Below are 19,177 nucleotides of genomic sequence, written 5' to 3'. Positions count from 1 at the left end.
AGCCCGCACAGAAGATCATGGTGGGGGCGGGGGGGAGAAGGGCAAACTAAGGTGTGACAGCAGATAGAGATTACAGAGACAACATCTGTCTGGAAAGAGCAGCTGTCAGTTACAAAGGCTTCCGTAACAAATGAAAGATTGCATGCCGGATCTCTGGAAATCCAGAGGAACCGTAATAAGATTGTGGGCCACTACAGCAGGCTTTAAAGAGGAGAGAGCAAATGCTAATGACGTAGGATGTGTGACGCAGCGATAAGTGAGGCCCCCCAATTTTTTGCATGGACAAGTGTTCTTTCAAGCATACATTTGACTACAAGCTAGGAAAGGCTGAATCCATGTGGAGAGCTATAAAACGGTCTTCAGCCGCGAGTCTCCAGAGGCACACTGGCCCTTCCTTTACCATTAGAACTCCATTTTTTGTTTCGCTCCTCTGTTAATGAGCGGGGAGTAAGTGTTAAACGTTGTCCGTGCTGTTTTTGGATGTTTTTTCCTTTGGAAGAGTGTTACTTCTTACAAACTGACTGAGACTTTTGACTGGAGATTTGATAATTGTGGTTTTTTTAGGATGCGTGACTGGGAATGGCAGTCTTTTTAAAAAGATGGTCACAAAGTAGAGCCCTAAACAAACAAAAAGTAAAAATAAAGTCCAGGTTTGGACATATTCACCTTCAGAGAATAGGAAACAAAAAGTAATGCCAAAGGAAGACTGTATTATTTGTTTCAATTATGTTTGTTTGGAGATGTCTTCCTTCTTATATCAGTTCTTTTTTTTTTTTTGTCAGTCAGATTTGTTTTTGCAGCTCTCAGTTTTCCACATGCATCCTCATCAGATGAAAAAAAATATTCATATGGTAAATCATAGAAATTTTAGTATTATGGAATTAGTGGAGTCATTATTTCACTAAATTTTCTTTTCTTGTCTTCTTTTAAATATTTATTTATTTGAGAGAGAGGGAGAGAGAGGATGCATGCACGTGCGTATGTGCATGAGCTGGGGGAGGGGGGGAGAATCCTCAAGCAGACTCCCCACTGAGTGTCGAGCCCATCACGGGGCTCGATCCCAGGACCCTGAGATCATGACCTAAGCTGAAATCAAGAGTCAGAGCTTAACCAACTGAGCCACCCAGGCACCGCTAAATTTTATTTTCTAAGTAAGATGAACATTGATGTGATACAGTTTTAAAATATATTACAGTTTATTCCATTATGAAATAGGAGTACGATTTCTTTCTTAAGAAGTGATGTAAGTCAATCTAAGTTACAGCTTTTGTCTATCTTGAATCTTATAAAACAGCTGCTTTGTCAGTAGATAGAGTTGACATTTAAATGATAATGGGTGAATCTCAAATCATAATAGAGATTCGTTCAGAAATGGTGGGTCTTTTAGCTACAGCAAGGGTTACTCCTTTCCAAATTGGTGCTTTCCCATTTTACCAGAGAATATGAAGAGATAGGGTTCTTTTAAGAGAAAGACATGCTAACTCTGAAAGCTTTCAGTCTCTTTACTCAACCACTTAATTCAGTGACATTAACAAATAACTATGTAACTTATTTAACCAAAATATTTCATAGCACCCTTTTTATCTTAAATATGCACTTTTTACTTTTTAAATTTCCTGCCAGCCACCTTTGGAATCACATTCTAGAGTGGAAAGGTATTGCCAGCAAAACACTGAGAGATAACATTCAAAGATATTTTCTTTTTCTTTTTTTTTTTAAAGATTTTATTTATTTATTTGACAGATATAGAGACAGCCAGCGAGAGAGGGAACACAGGCAGGGGGAGTGGGAGAGGAGGAAGCAGGCTCACAGCGGAGGAGCCTGACGTGGGGCTCGATCCCATAACGCCGGGATCACGCCCTGAGCCGAAGGCAGACGCTTAACCGCTGTGCCACCCAGACGCCCCTCAAAGATATTTTCATGGTAAAAACGTGTTTTTTTTTTTTTTTTGTGGTTTTGTTTTTTGTTTTTTGTTTTTTCCAGAGAAGTATATCAGAGAATTCTCTCGTAGCAATGGACTTCTCAGGACAGAAAAGCAGAGTTATAGAAAATCCCACGGAAGCCCTTTCAGTCGCTGTCGAAGAAGGACTTGCTTGGAGGGTACAAATAGCTTCACCTTCTTCAAAATATTTACGATTTGAGTTTGTCAAAGAAGTTGAAATTTGTTTCCCCTTTCTTTGCGCAGAAAAAAGGATGTTTACGCCTGGCCACCCATGGTAGCCCAACTGCCTCTTCCCAGAGCTCTGCCACAAACATGGGTATGTCTGTGCCTATTCACAGGGACTGAATGTCTGGATGACATGGGTGAGGTGACTGGGTAGCTCGGGTGGAAAGTATATGTAATTAAATTGTGAAGATTTCAAACAAAGCTCTGTATTCCTCCATTTAATTTCTTTAGCCATCCACCGGTCCCAGCCATGGTTTCACCACAAAATTTCTAGAGATGAAGCTCAGCGATTGATTATTCAGCAAGGACTTGTGGATGGGTAAGTTTAATTTTGAATGGTGTTGATTTTGATTTCTCTTAGAATCGGTACTTACTTAGTATTTAATACACATAGTTTTGACTTCAGCTTATCATAAAACAGAAGTGACTTTGTTCTAGAAGTTACCATTGTATCCTAGCAATGTCTGTATAGTACTTGTGCATAAATGAACAGATAACTGAATAGGATACTCTGCTATTAACTAATAATTACCAATATTACCCCTTCTGTGCCAATACTAGTAACTCAGGTAAAACCAAACTTGTTTTGAGGTGTCAACAACATGTGATTCCAACGTATGGTTTGTGTCATGACACAATCGTACATGTTCCATATAGTTTTAAGTTTGATGCAGAGTGTATTCAGTTAAAACACTTTTTTTTAAAATATATTTTGACTGCTTGTTTTATTTTTTCTCTCTGTTTACATTCCTATTTTCTCTGAATTTTCATAGCTTAAGTAGTAATAAATCCATGAAAAGAGTGCTTGAGTGTTTCTCATGCCACCTTTTAGTGGGATGCCATGGGAGATATAAGAGAAATGTAAATTGTATTACGAAATATTTACAATCTGTAGAGTTTTATTTTTCTCAAATGACTTGGTATTTCAAATATTTCCTGTAATACTGGCTAAATTCCCTTTTCAAATGCAGTGCAAATCAAGGAGGTTGTATGGAGGTTTGGATGAGAAATGAAACCAGCGTCAATTTAAACAAGTGGTGATGGGGTCTTTTATCTTCAAGGGTTGGCTTAAGATGATGACAAGATTTCAAGGTGATTTAATACTGACATTTGGATAAAAATGCATCTTCACATGGAAGATTATTAATAGCGAGTCAGCATTTCGCGAGACTCTAAATAAGAGAAGATTTAAATATACTTCTCAATGCGGAACACAGTCTTTTTAGATATAAATTTGAACAATCAGCAGAATTACAATCTGATGAGACCAAGAAGAGAAATAAATCATAAAGAATTGTTAAAATGTTTTGGAGAATTATAATTTCCCTACTTTCAGAGCCTAGTTTTTATAAGTTGAGTGAAATAATTGCATAAAGAATGATAATAATCTTTATTTTTTAAGATTTTTAATAAAAAATTGGGCGGGGGTGGAGGCCAGAATCCTTTGGAAAGATGCGATGACGCCAGGCGGTCCACTAGGTGGCAGTGGTGATCCGCTAGGGAATGGGCGAAGAATTACAGCTTGCTTTATGAGTGAACCTCCCTTTTGTCCCATCTCCCAGTGATGTAATGTAGGAATCTCACACAGTACAAATGAAATGGATAATCTCATCCGACATCTGTGATGGTCAAATTTCGTGCCCAGGCACAGTGAGATTAGTCCTGGAGTCACCAGAGGGGATCGTTTGCACAATCTGTTTGCCAACAATTAACACAAAGCTGGTTTTGCTCTGTATTGCCAGTAAATAAGTACCCAGGCCTGGCAGCATTTTTCTCTTAGGCCATTAGGCCACGTCTTATATTTTGCTAGCCTGACATTATAGAGGCTTTTCTGCTGCATTCTTCAAGATTAAAATATATGTTGTTTGGGTGTTTCTTTTACTTAAAACATTGTACTCCAACATTTAATAGATGATTTCAAGATTGATTTTTTAGAATATATTCATTTCTCACTTTCTGTTTTATATGTAACATAGGAACCAGAATCAAAAGGAAAAAGGGGCATCCGTATTGAAGAGGGGTTTAAAATGATTTCATTCTAAGTAATTTTCTCTTTTCGGGGGCTAACATAACCCACAAGTTGAAGTAAATATGCTAATGCCCCATTCTCTGCACTAACACGTTACATGTGAATACCCAATTCTACAATGGAAAAAGAACATAACACTAATTATTGATGTCTGCATAGCATTATATTGCTTATTGTGAGCAAACAATCTGACAAATGGGCTGTATATTTATCCTATTAAAATGAAATTAGCATTGATGACAGTTTTATAGTGTAAGATTATGTTATACCATATTGTTTACCATGTTGGATAATCCTATCATTGAATACACAGTAAAGGAAAACTCTGGCTACAGTTATAAATACATTTCCTGGATTTGTTGCATGCTATATTTTTATGAAATACATGAGTAAATATAGAGACATATTGAAATTCCTTCTCTCTCTTTAGAGTTTTCTTGGTACGGGATAGTCAGAGCAACCCCAAAACTTTCGTACTGTCAATGAGTCATGGACAAAAAATAAAGCATTTTCAAATTATACCAGTAAGTAATTTGTGATTTCACATTCGTATATTAGACATGATCTTAATGTATAAGCTTTTGTAAACTTTGGTTTTCTTTGGATCTTTTATTAAATATAACTGGGGAGCTTATGCTTTGACTAGACTTAAGTTTGGCAGAAATGGTTTTATGAGCCTGAATTAATATAAGAAATACAGGAATTGTAAAAATTAAATTTCCCTTTTTCCATGAAATATGATTTACCAATATTGTATAGACCCCATGCCACCTATTGTTAAAAGGCCACTAAAGATTCTTTCTGAATTCTACTAGCAGTTCTTTAAAAACCATTATTTTCAAACCCTTCCTCCTTTCTTATCTCAGACTTTTTTTTTTTCGTAGTTTTGTTTTTCATCCTTATGCATAGATACCCAGGTGCTGCAGAACCAGAGCACATTTAAACTCTTCTGAGCACATTTCAGAAATGTCTGTAATTCTGCATCTGGATGGCACAGCTGGGCTTTGGGATTTTTGTTGCTTCTGCTGATGCTCTGTGTGTGTGCCTGGGTATATGCATGTGATCTGTATATCGGAACCAGGTAGCGTGGAAGAGAGATTCTGTCTGTGTTCAGGGAAGTTTTACATAGGATTGCTACCTTGCTAGTGTTTCCTTTTGAATGGCCTCTGTTTGGAATGACCCAAAGTCCGTATGAAGTATCTTCCCAACTTCACTGAGTATGTAAATAATGTCCCTGGGTGAGTATGAGTTGTTTAATGCCACAAGAACTTACTGCCAGGGGGGAAAAAAAAGAAAGAAGCTGTCATCCCCTTAACACAATGTTCAGAGGGGCGAGGGTGGGGGATTGGGATAGGCTAGTGATAGATATTAAGGAGGGCACGTATCGCATGGTGCACTGGGTGTTATACGCAAGTAATGAATCATGGAACATTACATCAAAAACTAGGGATGTACTGTATGGTGACTAACATAACATAATAAAAAATTATTATTAAAAAAAAGTGTTGGTGAGACTGTGGTAATGCTCAGAAAGGCATTCTAATAGCCCCAACTAGAAACAACTTAAATTTTGGTTAACTGATGAATTGATAGTTGAAATGTACATGCATACAATGGAGTATTATTTCTTAATATAAAGGAATAAAGTACTCATATATACTAAAAAATAATAATAAAAAAGAAAAATTAAAAAAATGTTTGATTGCTTCAGAATCAATTTACGGGTAGAAATTATATGAATATTTGTTTCTAATATACTAAGTGAGGCTGTTAGATAGACAACATTTAGATACGGAAATTAATTTCTGTCTGTGGGGGTATTAAAATCTTTTGTTTACTTTTACACTGAATAGTGCAGATTTCTCACTGTTTGTTGATTTACAATAGTCATACTATTCTAACTACAGAACGTTGGGAGAATTTGAGGTCTGGAAAGTAGAGCCACCCTGTGGGTCCTTAGGGTCAGATGATATTTCTTCTGTATACAAGGGAAGTTACAGGGAAAAACTGAACACATCATAAGGATTTTTTTATTTTTTTCATTCTCTTTAGTTTCATCCACTTGTCCATTTTAGTGTATGAAGACACAGTAAGCAATAGAGTACGATCGTCCTTGTGGGGTTTTTGCCCTTCTTACCAGTTTGTTGTTTTCCCTCCAAAAGGTGGAAGATGATGGCGAACTGTTCCACACCCTGGATGATGGCCACACGAGATTTACGGATCTAATCCAGCTGGTGGAGTTCTATCAACTCAATAAGGGCGTTCTTCCGTGCAAGTTGAAACATTATTGTGCTAGGATTGCTCTTTAGCCAAACGGAAGTGACTTGTTAAGCTGTTGAAGAAAAAGGACTCACAACAACAACAACAACAAAAAAAAAAAAAGAAAGAAAGAAAGAAAAGAAAAGAGAAAAATAAAGAGAAAGAAAGAGAAAGAGAAGAAAAGAAACAAGACCATAAACAAGGGAGAAAAGGTTGCCATGGTGAAAAGAATCTATTTCACCAGAAGTTACAAAAAATAGCTCGTGCATTGCAGATAAGCAAAGATTTGGATTGACATTACATTCATCATCTAAAATTCATTAGCTAAAATTAAACCTCAGAAAAAATGATTTGGTGTGTTCTTGTGTGATTTTGCGTAACTATAGTATTTTCGTCAAATATGCCCATAAACCATCTTTCTCTCCTCATTTACTAGAGTGGCATTTGAATTCTCAAACACAAATAGGAAAACACTTGAAGGTTCTGGATGAATTATTTGCAGACTGAATTTCAATTACACTACTTTTTTTGTAACTTAAGAAGAATGATAAAATCTCAAGCTCTCAATTGAAAAAGCTACCCACAACTTGTTAATAAAACTAGAAAGTATTTTGAATTATATATTTTCTGAGTCTATTATAACCTTAAAATCAAATCATATTTTCAAGTATCAGCTTAAAATTATTTTGAAATACGTTGGGTTTTTTTTCAGGATGACTTTTATTAGGTTCTTAAATTATTAACTATACTGTAATATTTACACTCTACCTATTAGTGGCACATTATTGATCGCGTTTTATTTCATTATTTAAAAGACTAACCAGAACTATCTTTTCAAAGAAAATGATCAAGATATAGAAGGGCTTTATATAATTTGCACATGCCTTCTTGTGGCCTGTAATCTATGACAGTTGTCACCTTAATATTTCACACTTGCCCCCTGCTGTTTCACTACTCGATCATGAACCTGATCAAAATTGGTGAGATCAAAGATTCAAAATTTATAAAGCTTGTAATAGGCAAATTTGTGCTATTATCTTTGCCTCACCCCTTTTCAGTTTCTTGGCAACATCAATATGGTAAACCAAAGGTTTTAAAAACTCAAAACACTCACCTCCTTTATCACCTCTCTAAAACCATCTGGGAAGTTTTTGTTGGGATTCTGTGACTCTTTTTTCCCTACTTTTTGTGGGATGGCTATTCACTGTTCAAGAAAAGAAAAGAAAAACATCAAATTAAAATCATTCAAAATATGCCCATCTCCTCTAATTGATCCTATAACAACACTGTGGGCAAGTTAGGAAGATTTTTAAAAAACATTTCAAAAATGCATACTTTGGTTTTACGTTTTTGGCAACAAAGCATCTGAGAACATTCATGAAGTGCTACTAAACCAGTTATTACTGAAAAAAATATTGGTGGAATGTAAAAAAATACTCAGTTTACTTTCAGCCAGGGCAAACCTAATTCTTAAAACACTGAAACTTAGAACATGAATCTGATGTTATAAAATATCCATCTGGTGTCCAAGGGCTCGGAAGACACAAAGGACCTCCATCCACGTGGGAGGGTGAGACGTAAACACACTAGCCTTTTCAAACTTTCAGAATAGCCCTGAGTATTTCTGACTTATTTCCAATTTATAAGAATAGTTTGTCTTATGAACTGAAATGCATTTTCTCATTTTGCACCCAGTTTAAATTGACAATATCAGAGAATGTCATATTTTAAATACTAGACTCCTAAATTGACCAGTCTGTGCCTGTCTTTGTTATTTGTGTCTCTGACTTAATTCACAATCTAAATTTATTATTGTGGAGCCCAGATGTTGTACGTTACTGCTCACTTTGATCTTAAAGCATGAGTCAAGCAAAATTACTGAGGAAAGGTAGACATTATCCTTCATGATTCCTTCTGATAAATAGGGTTTTAAATGTGTATGTTTGCGTGTACATGTGTGTAAATCTGATGTCAAATTAAATCTGAAAATATCAGACACATTCAGCGTTAGTACAGTATTAAAATGGATTTCCAAGAAAAATGTGAATTATCCTTGGATTATTTTTCATTTAATTTGGTGAAGTTCTACTCTCTTGTACCATTTTGGATAAGGATTAGGACATACCAGCTCATATTTTCTTTTTTCTTTTCATATATTGAAATTAGCAGGCTTCACTCTCCTAGAAAGAAACTCTGCAGACCGTCTGGTCTATGTTGTTTTTATTTCTTATGTGGAAGAATTAAGTAATTACTTTGAAAACATTCAGGAAACCCAATCACACAAGATAAAAATTTTTAGGAGTGTTTCAACTCAGAATTATTACTTGTTTTATGTGTATAATGGTATAATCTGTGACTGATCTGAGCTCATGAGTTGGAGATTTTTGTGTTAACTTTGTCTTAGGCTGGTCAACATCGGTTAATCAGTGTCCCACGCGGTCCCTAGCTTCTCATCCCCAGCAACGGCAACTCTTCATGGGAGTTGTATTATGATAATGACGTTAGACTATTCCCTGGATTATGACTTCTCTGAAAAGGAAAGTTTGTCCTTGGTGGTGGTTACAACTTGGTGCTTCGAACTGCCTCCTCTGTTTAGAAAGCTGTTGCCGGGCATAGCTAAGCTTTTCTGTGCCCTGGATCTGTCTCGGCCTGATGAAATTTCTGGACCCCCTTCACAGAATGTCTTTTAATGCATAAAATAAAATAGTAGAATTTCAAAGCAAACTAATGATAGAAACATAACGATCATGTTATCTGTACCGTAGTTGGAAACACTGCTGTGCTAGGACCTGCCATGTCTCCCGGCTCTGGTGACGATTGCTCGTGTAAAGCCTCCAAGTTTTCTGTCTCGTAACTTCTAGAGAACACAGCAGGTGATCCTCAGTCAGGGTTACCCGCACGAGTGGGGCACAGGATAGTTTGCTCGAAATGCAGGATTCTTGTAACACTTACTGAACATTCAGCCAAACGGTCATACCTCCCTCTCGTGGGATGGACCCCCTCCTGCCAGCCCTGGCTGCCACATTTTTGCTGTCTGGGATGATGCTCGTAACCCAGGCACTGTTTGTGTTGTCTCTAATTGCATGCACCACAGGCCACGAATTATAGATGTGAGCCAGAGAAAAGCCAGACTTTTGGCTGAGCACATAACTATACTCACCCAGTTCATTGCAGAGATGTCCCAACTCGAGAAAGGTATCCAAGTGAATTTCTAACCAGCCTTTCTGCAGTGGGGATGCCAGGTGGCAAACCTTTTGCCGTGTTAATATCTTCCGTAATTATAAAAAATGCACCACTTCCTAACTCAACCCCACGTAATGCATAAGGTATTAGAAACTAGAGTTAAGATCATAGCCATGAAATCCTACTTTTTGGATTTGAATTCCAGTCCATCCCGTGGTGGCTATGTAGCCTTGGTCAAATCTGTTTCTTCATTTCTATAGAAGGGATCACCGTTATCACTGTCGTCACTTCCCAAGAGATATCAGTCATGTAAAGTGCATAACTGTCTGATTCGGTCTAGAATTTTAATTGGTATCTTTTTTATCACATTAGTGATTGTGTTTTAGGTGCTCCGCCTCCCTGGAATAGTGTCCTTTCCACTACTGCTTTCGCTCTGCCACCTTTTGTTTCTTCCTCCTGCCAGGAACAATTCCGTGCACAGTGTGTGTTGTGCCCCTGCCCTGGCTTTAGTGCTCGTGAGACTGCGCTGATGGAAGCAGCCGTGGTTACACTACAGTGTGTGTGTGGGGGGTGCCCAGCCCATTCATAGGGACTCTGTGGACAATTGTCCCTACCGGCCCCAGAACTTATGGACTCCCAGGCTTTCTGCCACTTGGCTGATTAAAAATAGAAAGGGAGGGGCGCCTGGGTGGCACAGCGGTTAAGCGTCTGCCTTCGGCTCAGGGCGTGATCCCGGCGTTATGGGATCGAGCCCCACGTCAGGCTCCTCCACTATGAGCCTGCTTCTTCCTCTCCCACTCCCCCTGCTTGTGTTCCCTCTCTCGCTGGCTGTGTCTATCCTGTCGAATAAATAAATAAAATCTTAAAAAAAAAATAGAAAGGGAGATTTGGGGTTCTTACAGTTTCCATCTCTCCCCCCCCCCCCAAATAACCAGGATTGATAGGATGGGAAATAGAGAAGATTGAAAACTGTCTTTAGAGACCCTGCCCGGACAACACAGGAAATGGGCTCATGCACAGCCGAGCGGAGGAAGATGAACAGACTCGTAGGTGATTGGTGCATCCCTGAGGAATTAAGAAAGTTTCACTGAATGAATATGTCCCTACTTGTACACCTGCGGATTCTGCTGCCCTCAGAAGCTCTTGTCATGTTAGCCATCTGATTAGGAGCTGAAAACGGTGTTCTTACCTTGTGTGCTTGTCAAGTTCACTTCAGCATGTATTGAGTGCCTATTATGTGAAAGACACTTTGAGATGCAAAATTGAATAGAGTGTAGATATACAAGTATCTGTCCTAGAAGCCAGGCTGGGTAAGTGTTGTACTGTTAGTACAATGGGAGAGAGACGCTAGTTACACTTGTTGAAAGATGGGAGGGGTGGGGGGGAGCCTGAGGTATGTAGGAGTTAACTTTTTTTTTTTAAAGATTTTATTTATTTATTTGACAGAGAGAGACAGCCAGCGAGAGAGGGAACACAAGCAAGGGGAGTGGGAGAGGAAGAAGCAGGCTCCCAGGAGAGGAGCCTGACGTGGGGCTCGATTTCGGGACTCCGGGATCACGCCCTGAGCCGAAGGCAGACGCTTAACAACTGCGCCACCCAAGCGCCCCAGGAGTTAACATTTCTAAAACCTGTGAGCAAAAACTGTGTGGGACCTGCAAAGGTGGGGGTGGCAACACGGGGCAGCTTGACAAGGGCATGGATTGAATTTAAGAGTTGTTCTTTTTTTTTTTTTCTTAAGATTTTAAGTAATCTCTACACCCAAAGGGGGGCTTGAACTCATAACCCAGAGATCAAGAGTCACCCACTCTACCAACTAAGCCAACATGAATATAAGAGTTTTTTAGCAGGGGTGCCTGAGTGGATCAGTCGGTTAAGCAGCTGCCTTCAGATCAAGTCATGATCCCAGGGGCCTGGTATGGAGCCCTGCCTAGAGCTCTCTGCTCAGCACTCTCCTCCCCTGCCCCTCTCTCTGCTCGTACACACACACACTCTCGCTCTCTCTTTCTCTCTCTCTTATAAACTTAAAAATCTTTTTTCAAAAAAGTTACAATTTTAACAGATGTCATCAGAATTCTTAGAGGAAGACTTGTTTTATTTAGAACATCTTCTTAGATGAAGATGAGCCCTGAAGATTCCATGCTGAAAGAAATAGGTAAGTACCAAGAGCTCCATTTAGCGTAAGAAAGTAAGAATTTAGGGATGAAAGCCGAGACAGGAGGCGGTGAGAGAACGAATCAAGGGACCTAACGAGACAGTGGGAGGCTGGAAGCTGAGGAGAAAAACAGCCATTGAAAAGTCCAGAGACCAGGTGGCAAAAACACACCCAAGAACATAGATACCGAGTACATATATTTAGGATTTTTCTCTGTGTTTCTACAGTTTAACCACTTTGCTCTTCCCAAACCTGACAGAAGTCTCCGCACATACACACGCTCTGGGAGAGTGCTGCAGAAAGTCCAGAGGAAGGACCGTGCTCCACGTCAGGGTTCAGGCGGCATGTGAAGGCGGCCCCCCACTAAAGTCTCTGCAGAAACAGGACAAACAATAGGACCACAGGACGGAAACTTTGAGTTGGGCATTGGTCTTTTGAGGGGATGTAGTTTGTTTTACCAAAACCGAAAGGCAGGCTGCCCTCAGCTAACAAAGAATTTGCACTTTTTATAACCTTGTTTTAAGGTCACCTCTTGCTTGCTTTAACATGAACCCTAACTCACTCCCTGGCCTCATCCTTCTTGCACATCACCATTGCTTTGCTTGCTGTTACTCAAAATCACTGACCACCCGCTACCTCACTGAACTGGTAGGGTCACTTCAAAGGGCACTTTTCAGGCCTTTCTTACTTGCTCTTTCACCAACTTGGTGCTGTTAACCACTCTCTCCTCGAATCACTCCCTTCTTTTGGTTTCCAGTGAAGAGAATCCTTATATTCTTCCTAGCCTTCTGGTACCTCTTTTTGGTCTTCTTTACAACTCATTTTCCTTTTTGCTCATCCTTCAATGCTGCTATGCTTAGCTAGGTCCTCAGCTTAATTGCTCTCCCTTCTTATCTTACCCCCTCCCTGTAGGCTCTTCCCTTTTATGTCCTGGCTTCACATATTGTCTAAGTGGCTTTAAAACCTGTGCCTCCTTTCTGAACTTAAGATCCACGTATTCAGTGACCCATTCAACATCTCCCTTTAGACATCTTATAGTTACATCAAATGCCACATTTCCATGGATCTCTTTATCTTCCCCCAAGACCTGGTCGCTACCAGAGCTTCTCAGTTCAGTAAACATGGCACCACCATTCAATTTTCCAAAACAGTAACCTGGAAAGTACTGAGAGACTGTCACCTTCTACATCCAAAGAAAACCAAGTGTTGTAAATGTCCCTTGGGTCCACGTGCTTCTCTCCACTCCCATTGCCATTACACAAATCGAGGCCACTTTCTTTCCTAGACTACCACAGCAGGCTCTTGAATTTCCTTTCTTCCTCTGATTTTTTCCCACACCTACTCTCCCTCCCCACATTCATTCTACACTCTAAAGTCAGAGTGATCTCTCAAAATTACTGGCCATACACTCTACTACTTAAAAGCTTCAATGGCTTCCTATTGCCCTTGGATAAAGTGTCCAAACATGGCTATGAGGCATTTGTGGTTTTGCCTTTGTATCTCTAGTATAATCTTTAGCCACTCTGCCTTGCACTCTATTTTCCAACCAGTCTATTCCCTGGAATGAGCTCTACTCTGAAATGTTCTCTTTAATGCTGGGCTTTTGTAAACAGTGTTCCCTTTATCTCGAACAAGCTCTTCTACCCTTCTCTCCAATTCAGATAACGTTTTCCCCTTTTTGAGTACATGTAACAGTACTACTTTCTTCAGGACAATTTTCTTGACTACGAATTAGGTTAGGTTACCCAACAGTATATTACCTTCAACTTTTCTGTTATAACACTCAGTCTTTGTTGAATTATTCTTTTTTTTTTTTTTTCCTATTAAGTGTAAGTTCCTGGCAAGGAAGGATTCTCTTGCTTTTGGCTATAGCCTCAGAAGTTAGCAAAGTGTCTAAGGCTAATATTAAGTGCTCAGTAGAGATTTGTTGACTGAATCAGTACAATGATGGGGAGGAATTGAACATAATGTCAGTTTTGGAACTCTTAAATCCAGAGTTGCTGTGACACATTGTGAGGAAATAATTCTGGGCCTTTGAATATATTATATATAAAATCTAATTTTGCCTTGAAGTATAAACATACAAGAATAGCAGGAACACTTAGGAAGTGGTGAGGTGTTAGTACAACAGATATTAAAACATGAAGTGATTAAAATAATTTTTAAATAGACCGATGTGATCATTGTGTAATTGAGTTAATTCAACTTGTTTTTGTTGTTGAGAAGAAGAAAGCTGCTACTTTTCCTATTATTAGTTCAGGAAGCAGAGACCAGCATCGTGAGTGTACACATCAAGCCTACTCTAACACACTCTATCTTACACTTCTGGGGGGGAAAAAAGGTGCTAACATTTTGACTACTGAATGATAGTAAAGCTAGTCATCCAAAGAGGAGAAAAGAAATTTCTATGTTGCAAGAAGTAGAAATGGCCTAACCAAAAGAGAGAGAAATATGGGTTAGCCTAAACTGAGAAGCCCATGACTGAGGTTTTCCTCAAGGAGCAGAAATGTGTGTTCCTCTTACAGCTCTGCAGATGGGTGAGTGAGTGGAGGAGGCCTGGGACACTAGACTCTGAAGTTTTTTTATCTCTGACAGCAGAGACGAGGGCCTCTGTGGCAGAACCTCTAGCTGGGACTAGACTTCCCGGAGCACTAACGGGCCTTCTGATGGCAGGAGATCCATTTGACAGCAACATTTTTAGCTAAAGGAATAAATGGCACTAATCACCAGAGAAAGATCAAGACACGGCCCTCATTGCTTGGAATCATGCCTTGGGTTTCTATAAAGATCCATATATCTTTAAAATGAAAAAAGAGAGAAACACACAAAAAATCAAGAATATGCATGGAATTAGAAATCAATGAGGGAAGAGTTGATTTTTTAGGTTTAATGGGACAACTAGCATTTCATGGCTATTTTACTCTTTATGCCATAATAAATTTTAGATAGTTCAAAAACCTAACATAAAATATGAAATCATAAAGAACTAGAAAAATTATGGGGGAATATTTTTGTAAAATTATGGTTGTATTTACATGATATTAAAGCCAAAAATAAAAGAAGCACTGACACATACAAAATTAAAAATCTATATAAAAGAAAAGGATACCACCATAAATAAGGCTTAGTAACAAAAGAAAAATTGGATAAGATATTGACAACATTGTTAACAAGAAATAAGATTATTATTTCTAGTATACAAAATGCCTTTATATATCAATAAGCAAGATATGCATTCCAATGAGAAAAAAGCAAAGAAATGAACTGGTAATTAAAATAATAGATAGCCAACAAACATATAAAAAGATGTTCAGCCTCATTAGCATTCAGAACTAAAATTTAAATTTTGATCAGTTATTTCTTTTCCTAATAGATTGGTATCAAGTATTGTCAAGAATGTGGGGAGGAAAATTAAACATCCCTACTATGTTACTGGTGGGAATTTCAAGTGCTCCATGCTTTTGGTAGAAGAGTTTTAATCTGCAACTAAAAAATTGAGATATAATGGACATATAACATTGTGTTAGTTTTAGGTGTACAACATAATGATTTGCTATATGTATATTTTGTGAAATAATTCCCATGATAAACTTAGTTAACATTCACCACCACACATGATACACTTTTCTTTCTTGCAATGAAAACTTTTAAGATCTACTCTTAGTATTACCTACAGGCATCATACTGTACGTTACATTCTCAGGACTTATATATATCTTATAACTAAAAGTTTGTACCTTTTTGGTCACCTTTACTCATGTCACCCAACCCTCACCCCCCACCTCTGGCAACCACCAATGTGTTCTCGGTTCTCTATGAGTTCAGTTTTTTGTTTTGTTTTTTTAGATTCTACATATAAGTGAGATCATACAGTATTTGTCTTTCTCTGTCAGACTTATTTTGTTTAGTATAATGCCCTCAAGGTTCACACGTGTTATCACAAATGTCAGGATTTCTTTCTTGTTTATGGATGAATAATACTTGGCAATATTTATATAAAAGAGAAAATGTGAATTCCCCCTTTATCTAGAAACTCTATTTCTAGAAACTTATTCTGAGGAGAAAATTTGTCAGGTAATGCATCAACATGTTCTCATCAATTCATTTGTTCTTCTGTTTACTTATTCATTCGCACAGCAGATACTTTGTGCCCACTATATGCTTGATTATGAACGGATGTACATGAAAGAAAGAGTCACTGATCTTGTGGAGCTTAAGTTCTGGTTGAGAATACGGACAAAAACCAAGAAAGCAAATTTAAAAAATGGTTTCAAGTTACTTGTAAGGAACTATTCACAAGAACAAGAGAATGGGCAATGTACATTAGATAAGATGGCAGAAAAGACCTCTCTAGGGAAGTGTCATTTAAGGAGAGACAAACAATTAAAAAGTAGGCATGTGAGAATTCTGTGGATGAAGAGCTTTCCAAGCAATGAAAAGAACATGTGTGAAAGCCCGAGGCACAATATAACACGACATGTTTGAGGAACACAATGGTTGAACATGGTGTGTAAGGGGGAGTAGTACAGATAGCAGAGAGACGGGCACCATTTAGACCAGACAGGCCCTTTTAAACCAAGGAAAGGGATTTGGATTTTATTCTAAGGGTATGTGGATAATGGATTGGAAGTGGGAAAGAATAACTGTTTACTGCAGTGTCATTTATATTGTGAAAAATCGTCAACAAGAAATACCTAGGGGATTTGTCATAATCATCATAATGAATGATCATATATCTGTATTCACGGATATGGAAAAAACCTCCACAATTTTTGAGAAAAAGCATGTGTGTATGTGTGTGTTTGGATATGTGTGTGTTTGTGTAAGCTTGTGCACATGCACACATGCTGGAAGGCTGTTCACAAATTGATAGTAGAAGTAGTTGACCCTGCTCTGCTAGAATATAAAATTAGTGAGATTTTTAGGGGGCTTTATGTTTGGCTTTATTTTATTTCTTTATAATTTTTAATGAGTGGGTATACTTCTTATAATAACAAAAGTAAATCTCTTTGCACTTTAGAGATAAAAAGGTTTACCTACCTGGGGGAAGTTATTTAAGTCATTTTATACTCTCTACTTTTTTAAGTTTGCTTACTTCAATGGCTTGTCACCTCTTAATGTGAATTGGCATTCTTGTCTAGTAGGATACACATGTGGATTATGGGGTGTCTTGTCTGTCCAATCTAGTGTTTCAATCTGAGCATGTTACTTGTCTGCCAGAACATGAAGGTTCGTTATTTCCCATTAATTCTCAATGAACAATGAACACACATCTCGGCAGTCGCCTGCCATTCCCTTAAGGAAAGAAGAGAAATCTACATTTAGGCTCTCTCACCAGGCCGTGGTCTTTGTAACTCAAAGGAACTACAGAATTTTCATTAAAAGAAACTTGTTTTTATCTTCCAAGTCTAGGCTAGCTTTCAGCTTTTATCCTGAAGGACAAGTAGAGATCACAAAATGGCTTCGGCATCAAACGGCCCCGTCCTCTTCCAGCAGCATTATCCCAGACACACATGAAACCCACCCTGGTCCTTGGGAGCCTGCAGGTTGTTTGAGCATGTTTTCTGAAAGGACATTACTTTTTTGTTGTTGTTGTTGCGGTACATTCCAACATCGTGACATTTTGCTACAGTAAAGAGAAATAACTTACCCGGAAATGCAAGCTCCCTGGTTAATTTTCAATCTCTTCCCCAAAAGGAAAACAATAGTTTCCCCCCCCCCAAAGGGAACTAAGTTCTAGATGTTGTCTCTCCTGCTCTCACCAGTTCATAGCCCCATCTCTGTGATAACTTTTCCGTGGTTTTCATAGAAAATAGCTTAGCCTTAGCCTTTCTTGCCCTTACATCTCTTACCTCCTTGGTTCTTCTCAAAACTGTTCTTTACTCCAGGTCATAATTATTAACTTGAAGTTATTAAATCATAGTTCCCAAGGAAGTACCCAAACTCTTTGTGCACTAACTCAATTCTTAAAATCATCCACAAAGCTTCTGGTTGATTGAAGGCTTAGTGGTGGGATTTAGGGGGATGATGATGAAAATAATGACGATGATTGATTAAATATCGTGGGTCTGCTGAAAGCACCCCTGACTCCTCCCTGCACAGGCATGATTTCCCCAGAACCTGCATGGTACGCCTACCTAACCTTAGAAGAAGTCACAGAAGTAACATGCCTTCGTTAAAGAAAAAATCAGACAAAAGTAGGGAGGAAAAAACAAAAATCACCTGTCATTTTACTACCACTAATAATCGTGCTAACACACTGATATGTAGAGTGAGAATAACGTAGTATTGCCTTTGAGTGTTTCACACTAGTTATCTTCCACTCATTTCTGGGCATCTTTTATTTATACATAATCATTAATTATTTCCGTCTTCTATGCACTGCCTGAGTATTTGAAGAAATTAAAAAAAAACAATTTTTTAATGATTTGATGATTGCATTTGGAAAGTAACATAATGCAAAATAATTAAAGAATTTGTTCCACTTCTCCATGTTGCCCCCAATAGGTTGTCCAAAATAGTTCATGTTCTGCATTCTGAATGGAATTCCATCAATTCCACGGAGCATCGAGAATAAGGGCTTCTATCTCTTAGTGCAGTGTTCCTCCTCGTGTGATTTGTGAACAAACTGCACTAGAAACTTCTCAAAGATTCTGAGGTAGCTCTACAATGGAGCCCAGAAATCTGCATGTGTAATAAGCAATCCTGATGCTTATTAAACACGAGAGCTGCTGTCTTAGTGCATTTGACCATTTCTGCCCAGTGCTAGTCTTGGTCAAATGTTCCACTGTTTGCAAAATTACAGCAGCAAGACAATTGACCACATTCTCTTTATTATATAAAATGACAATATTGGTATTTACTGATCACATGACCAGTGAAGATATTTTCTCCTCTCACTATGTTTCAGTGTGTCTTCTTTCAAACTCATAGTGGGAAGGAGCTTTATCGGTCACGCTAACTCAGAATATACAGCATGATTCTCATGGATTATAGAATTTCAAACTCTTAAAAATCAGAAACAAGATGCACTAAATGTAATGAATATATAGGTTAATCCAATAACATTATAACACTTCATGTTAACTGTAAAGAAAGGAATAACTATGCAAAACCGTTGATGTTTTTTTCCCAGTCTTACACTAAAAATCCAAAGAATCTGGATGATGTCAAAGGACAGCCAGTGGATGTCACCAGTGCACCATGGATGTGCAGTCCAAGTCTGGTTTTTGCTGTTACCTCAGAAATAACTATGGCTGGTGGTCTTATACCTTCGTAACATCCAGTATTTTTTCCTTTCCTTATAAATTATTGACTGATTCTGTACCAATTAGTTCTACCAGTTGGTAGGTTTGTTACCAAGTTAAGCTTCAAGACAAGAACCTGG

At 38.3% G+C, this 19,177-nt stretch overlaps 1 protein-coding gene across 4 annotated transcripts in view; it reads left to right on the top strand.

The window, feature by feature from the left end:
• The window catches only part of GRB14 (growth factor receptor bound protein 14), a 109,996-nt gene extending 103,342 nt beyond the window's left edge, over positions 1-6,654 (top strand). For 3 of the 4 annotated variants that reach the window (XM_026492669.4, XM_044381524.3, XM_026492670.4), the window contains 5 exons: positions 1,984-2,100; positions 2,186-2,258; positions 2,399-2,486; positions 4,627-4,720; positions 6,359-6,654. In XM_026492669.4, coding sequence (XP_026348454.1) covers positions 1,984-2,100; positions 2,186-2,258; positions 2,399-2,486; positions 4,627-4,720; positions 6,359-6,505 — 519 coding nt within the window. In that variant the 3' untranslated portion in view covers positions 6,506-6,654. Of the gene's footprint in view, positions 1-1,983; positions 2,101-2,185; positions 2,259-2,398; positions 2,487-3,138; positions 3,260-4,626; positions 4,721-6,358 lie in introns of those variants that run through there. The other variant, XR_006408799.3, reaches the window with a different exon arrangement.
• The last annotated feature ends 12,523 nt before the right edge of the window (positions 6,655-19,177 follow it).

The sequence above is a fragment of the Ursus arctos genome, unplaced genomic scaffold (assembly GCF_023065955.2).
Source record: "Ursus arctos isolate Adak ecotype North America unplaced genomic scaffold, UrsArc2.0 scaffold_1, whole genome shotgun sequence".
Taxonomy (NCBI): Eukaryota; Metazoa; Chordata; class Mammalia; order Carnivora; family Ursidae; genus Ursus; species Ursus arctos.
The sequence above is the reverse complement of the archived record's forward strand: the minus strand, read 5'-3'. Positions and strand labels throughout refer to the sequence as shown.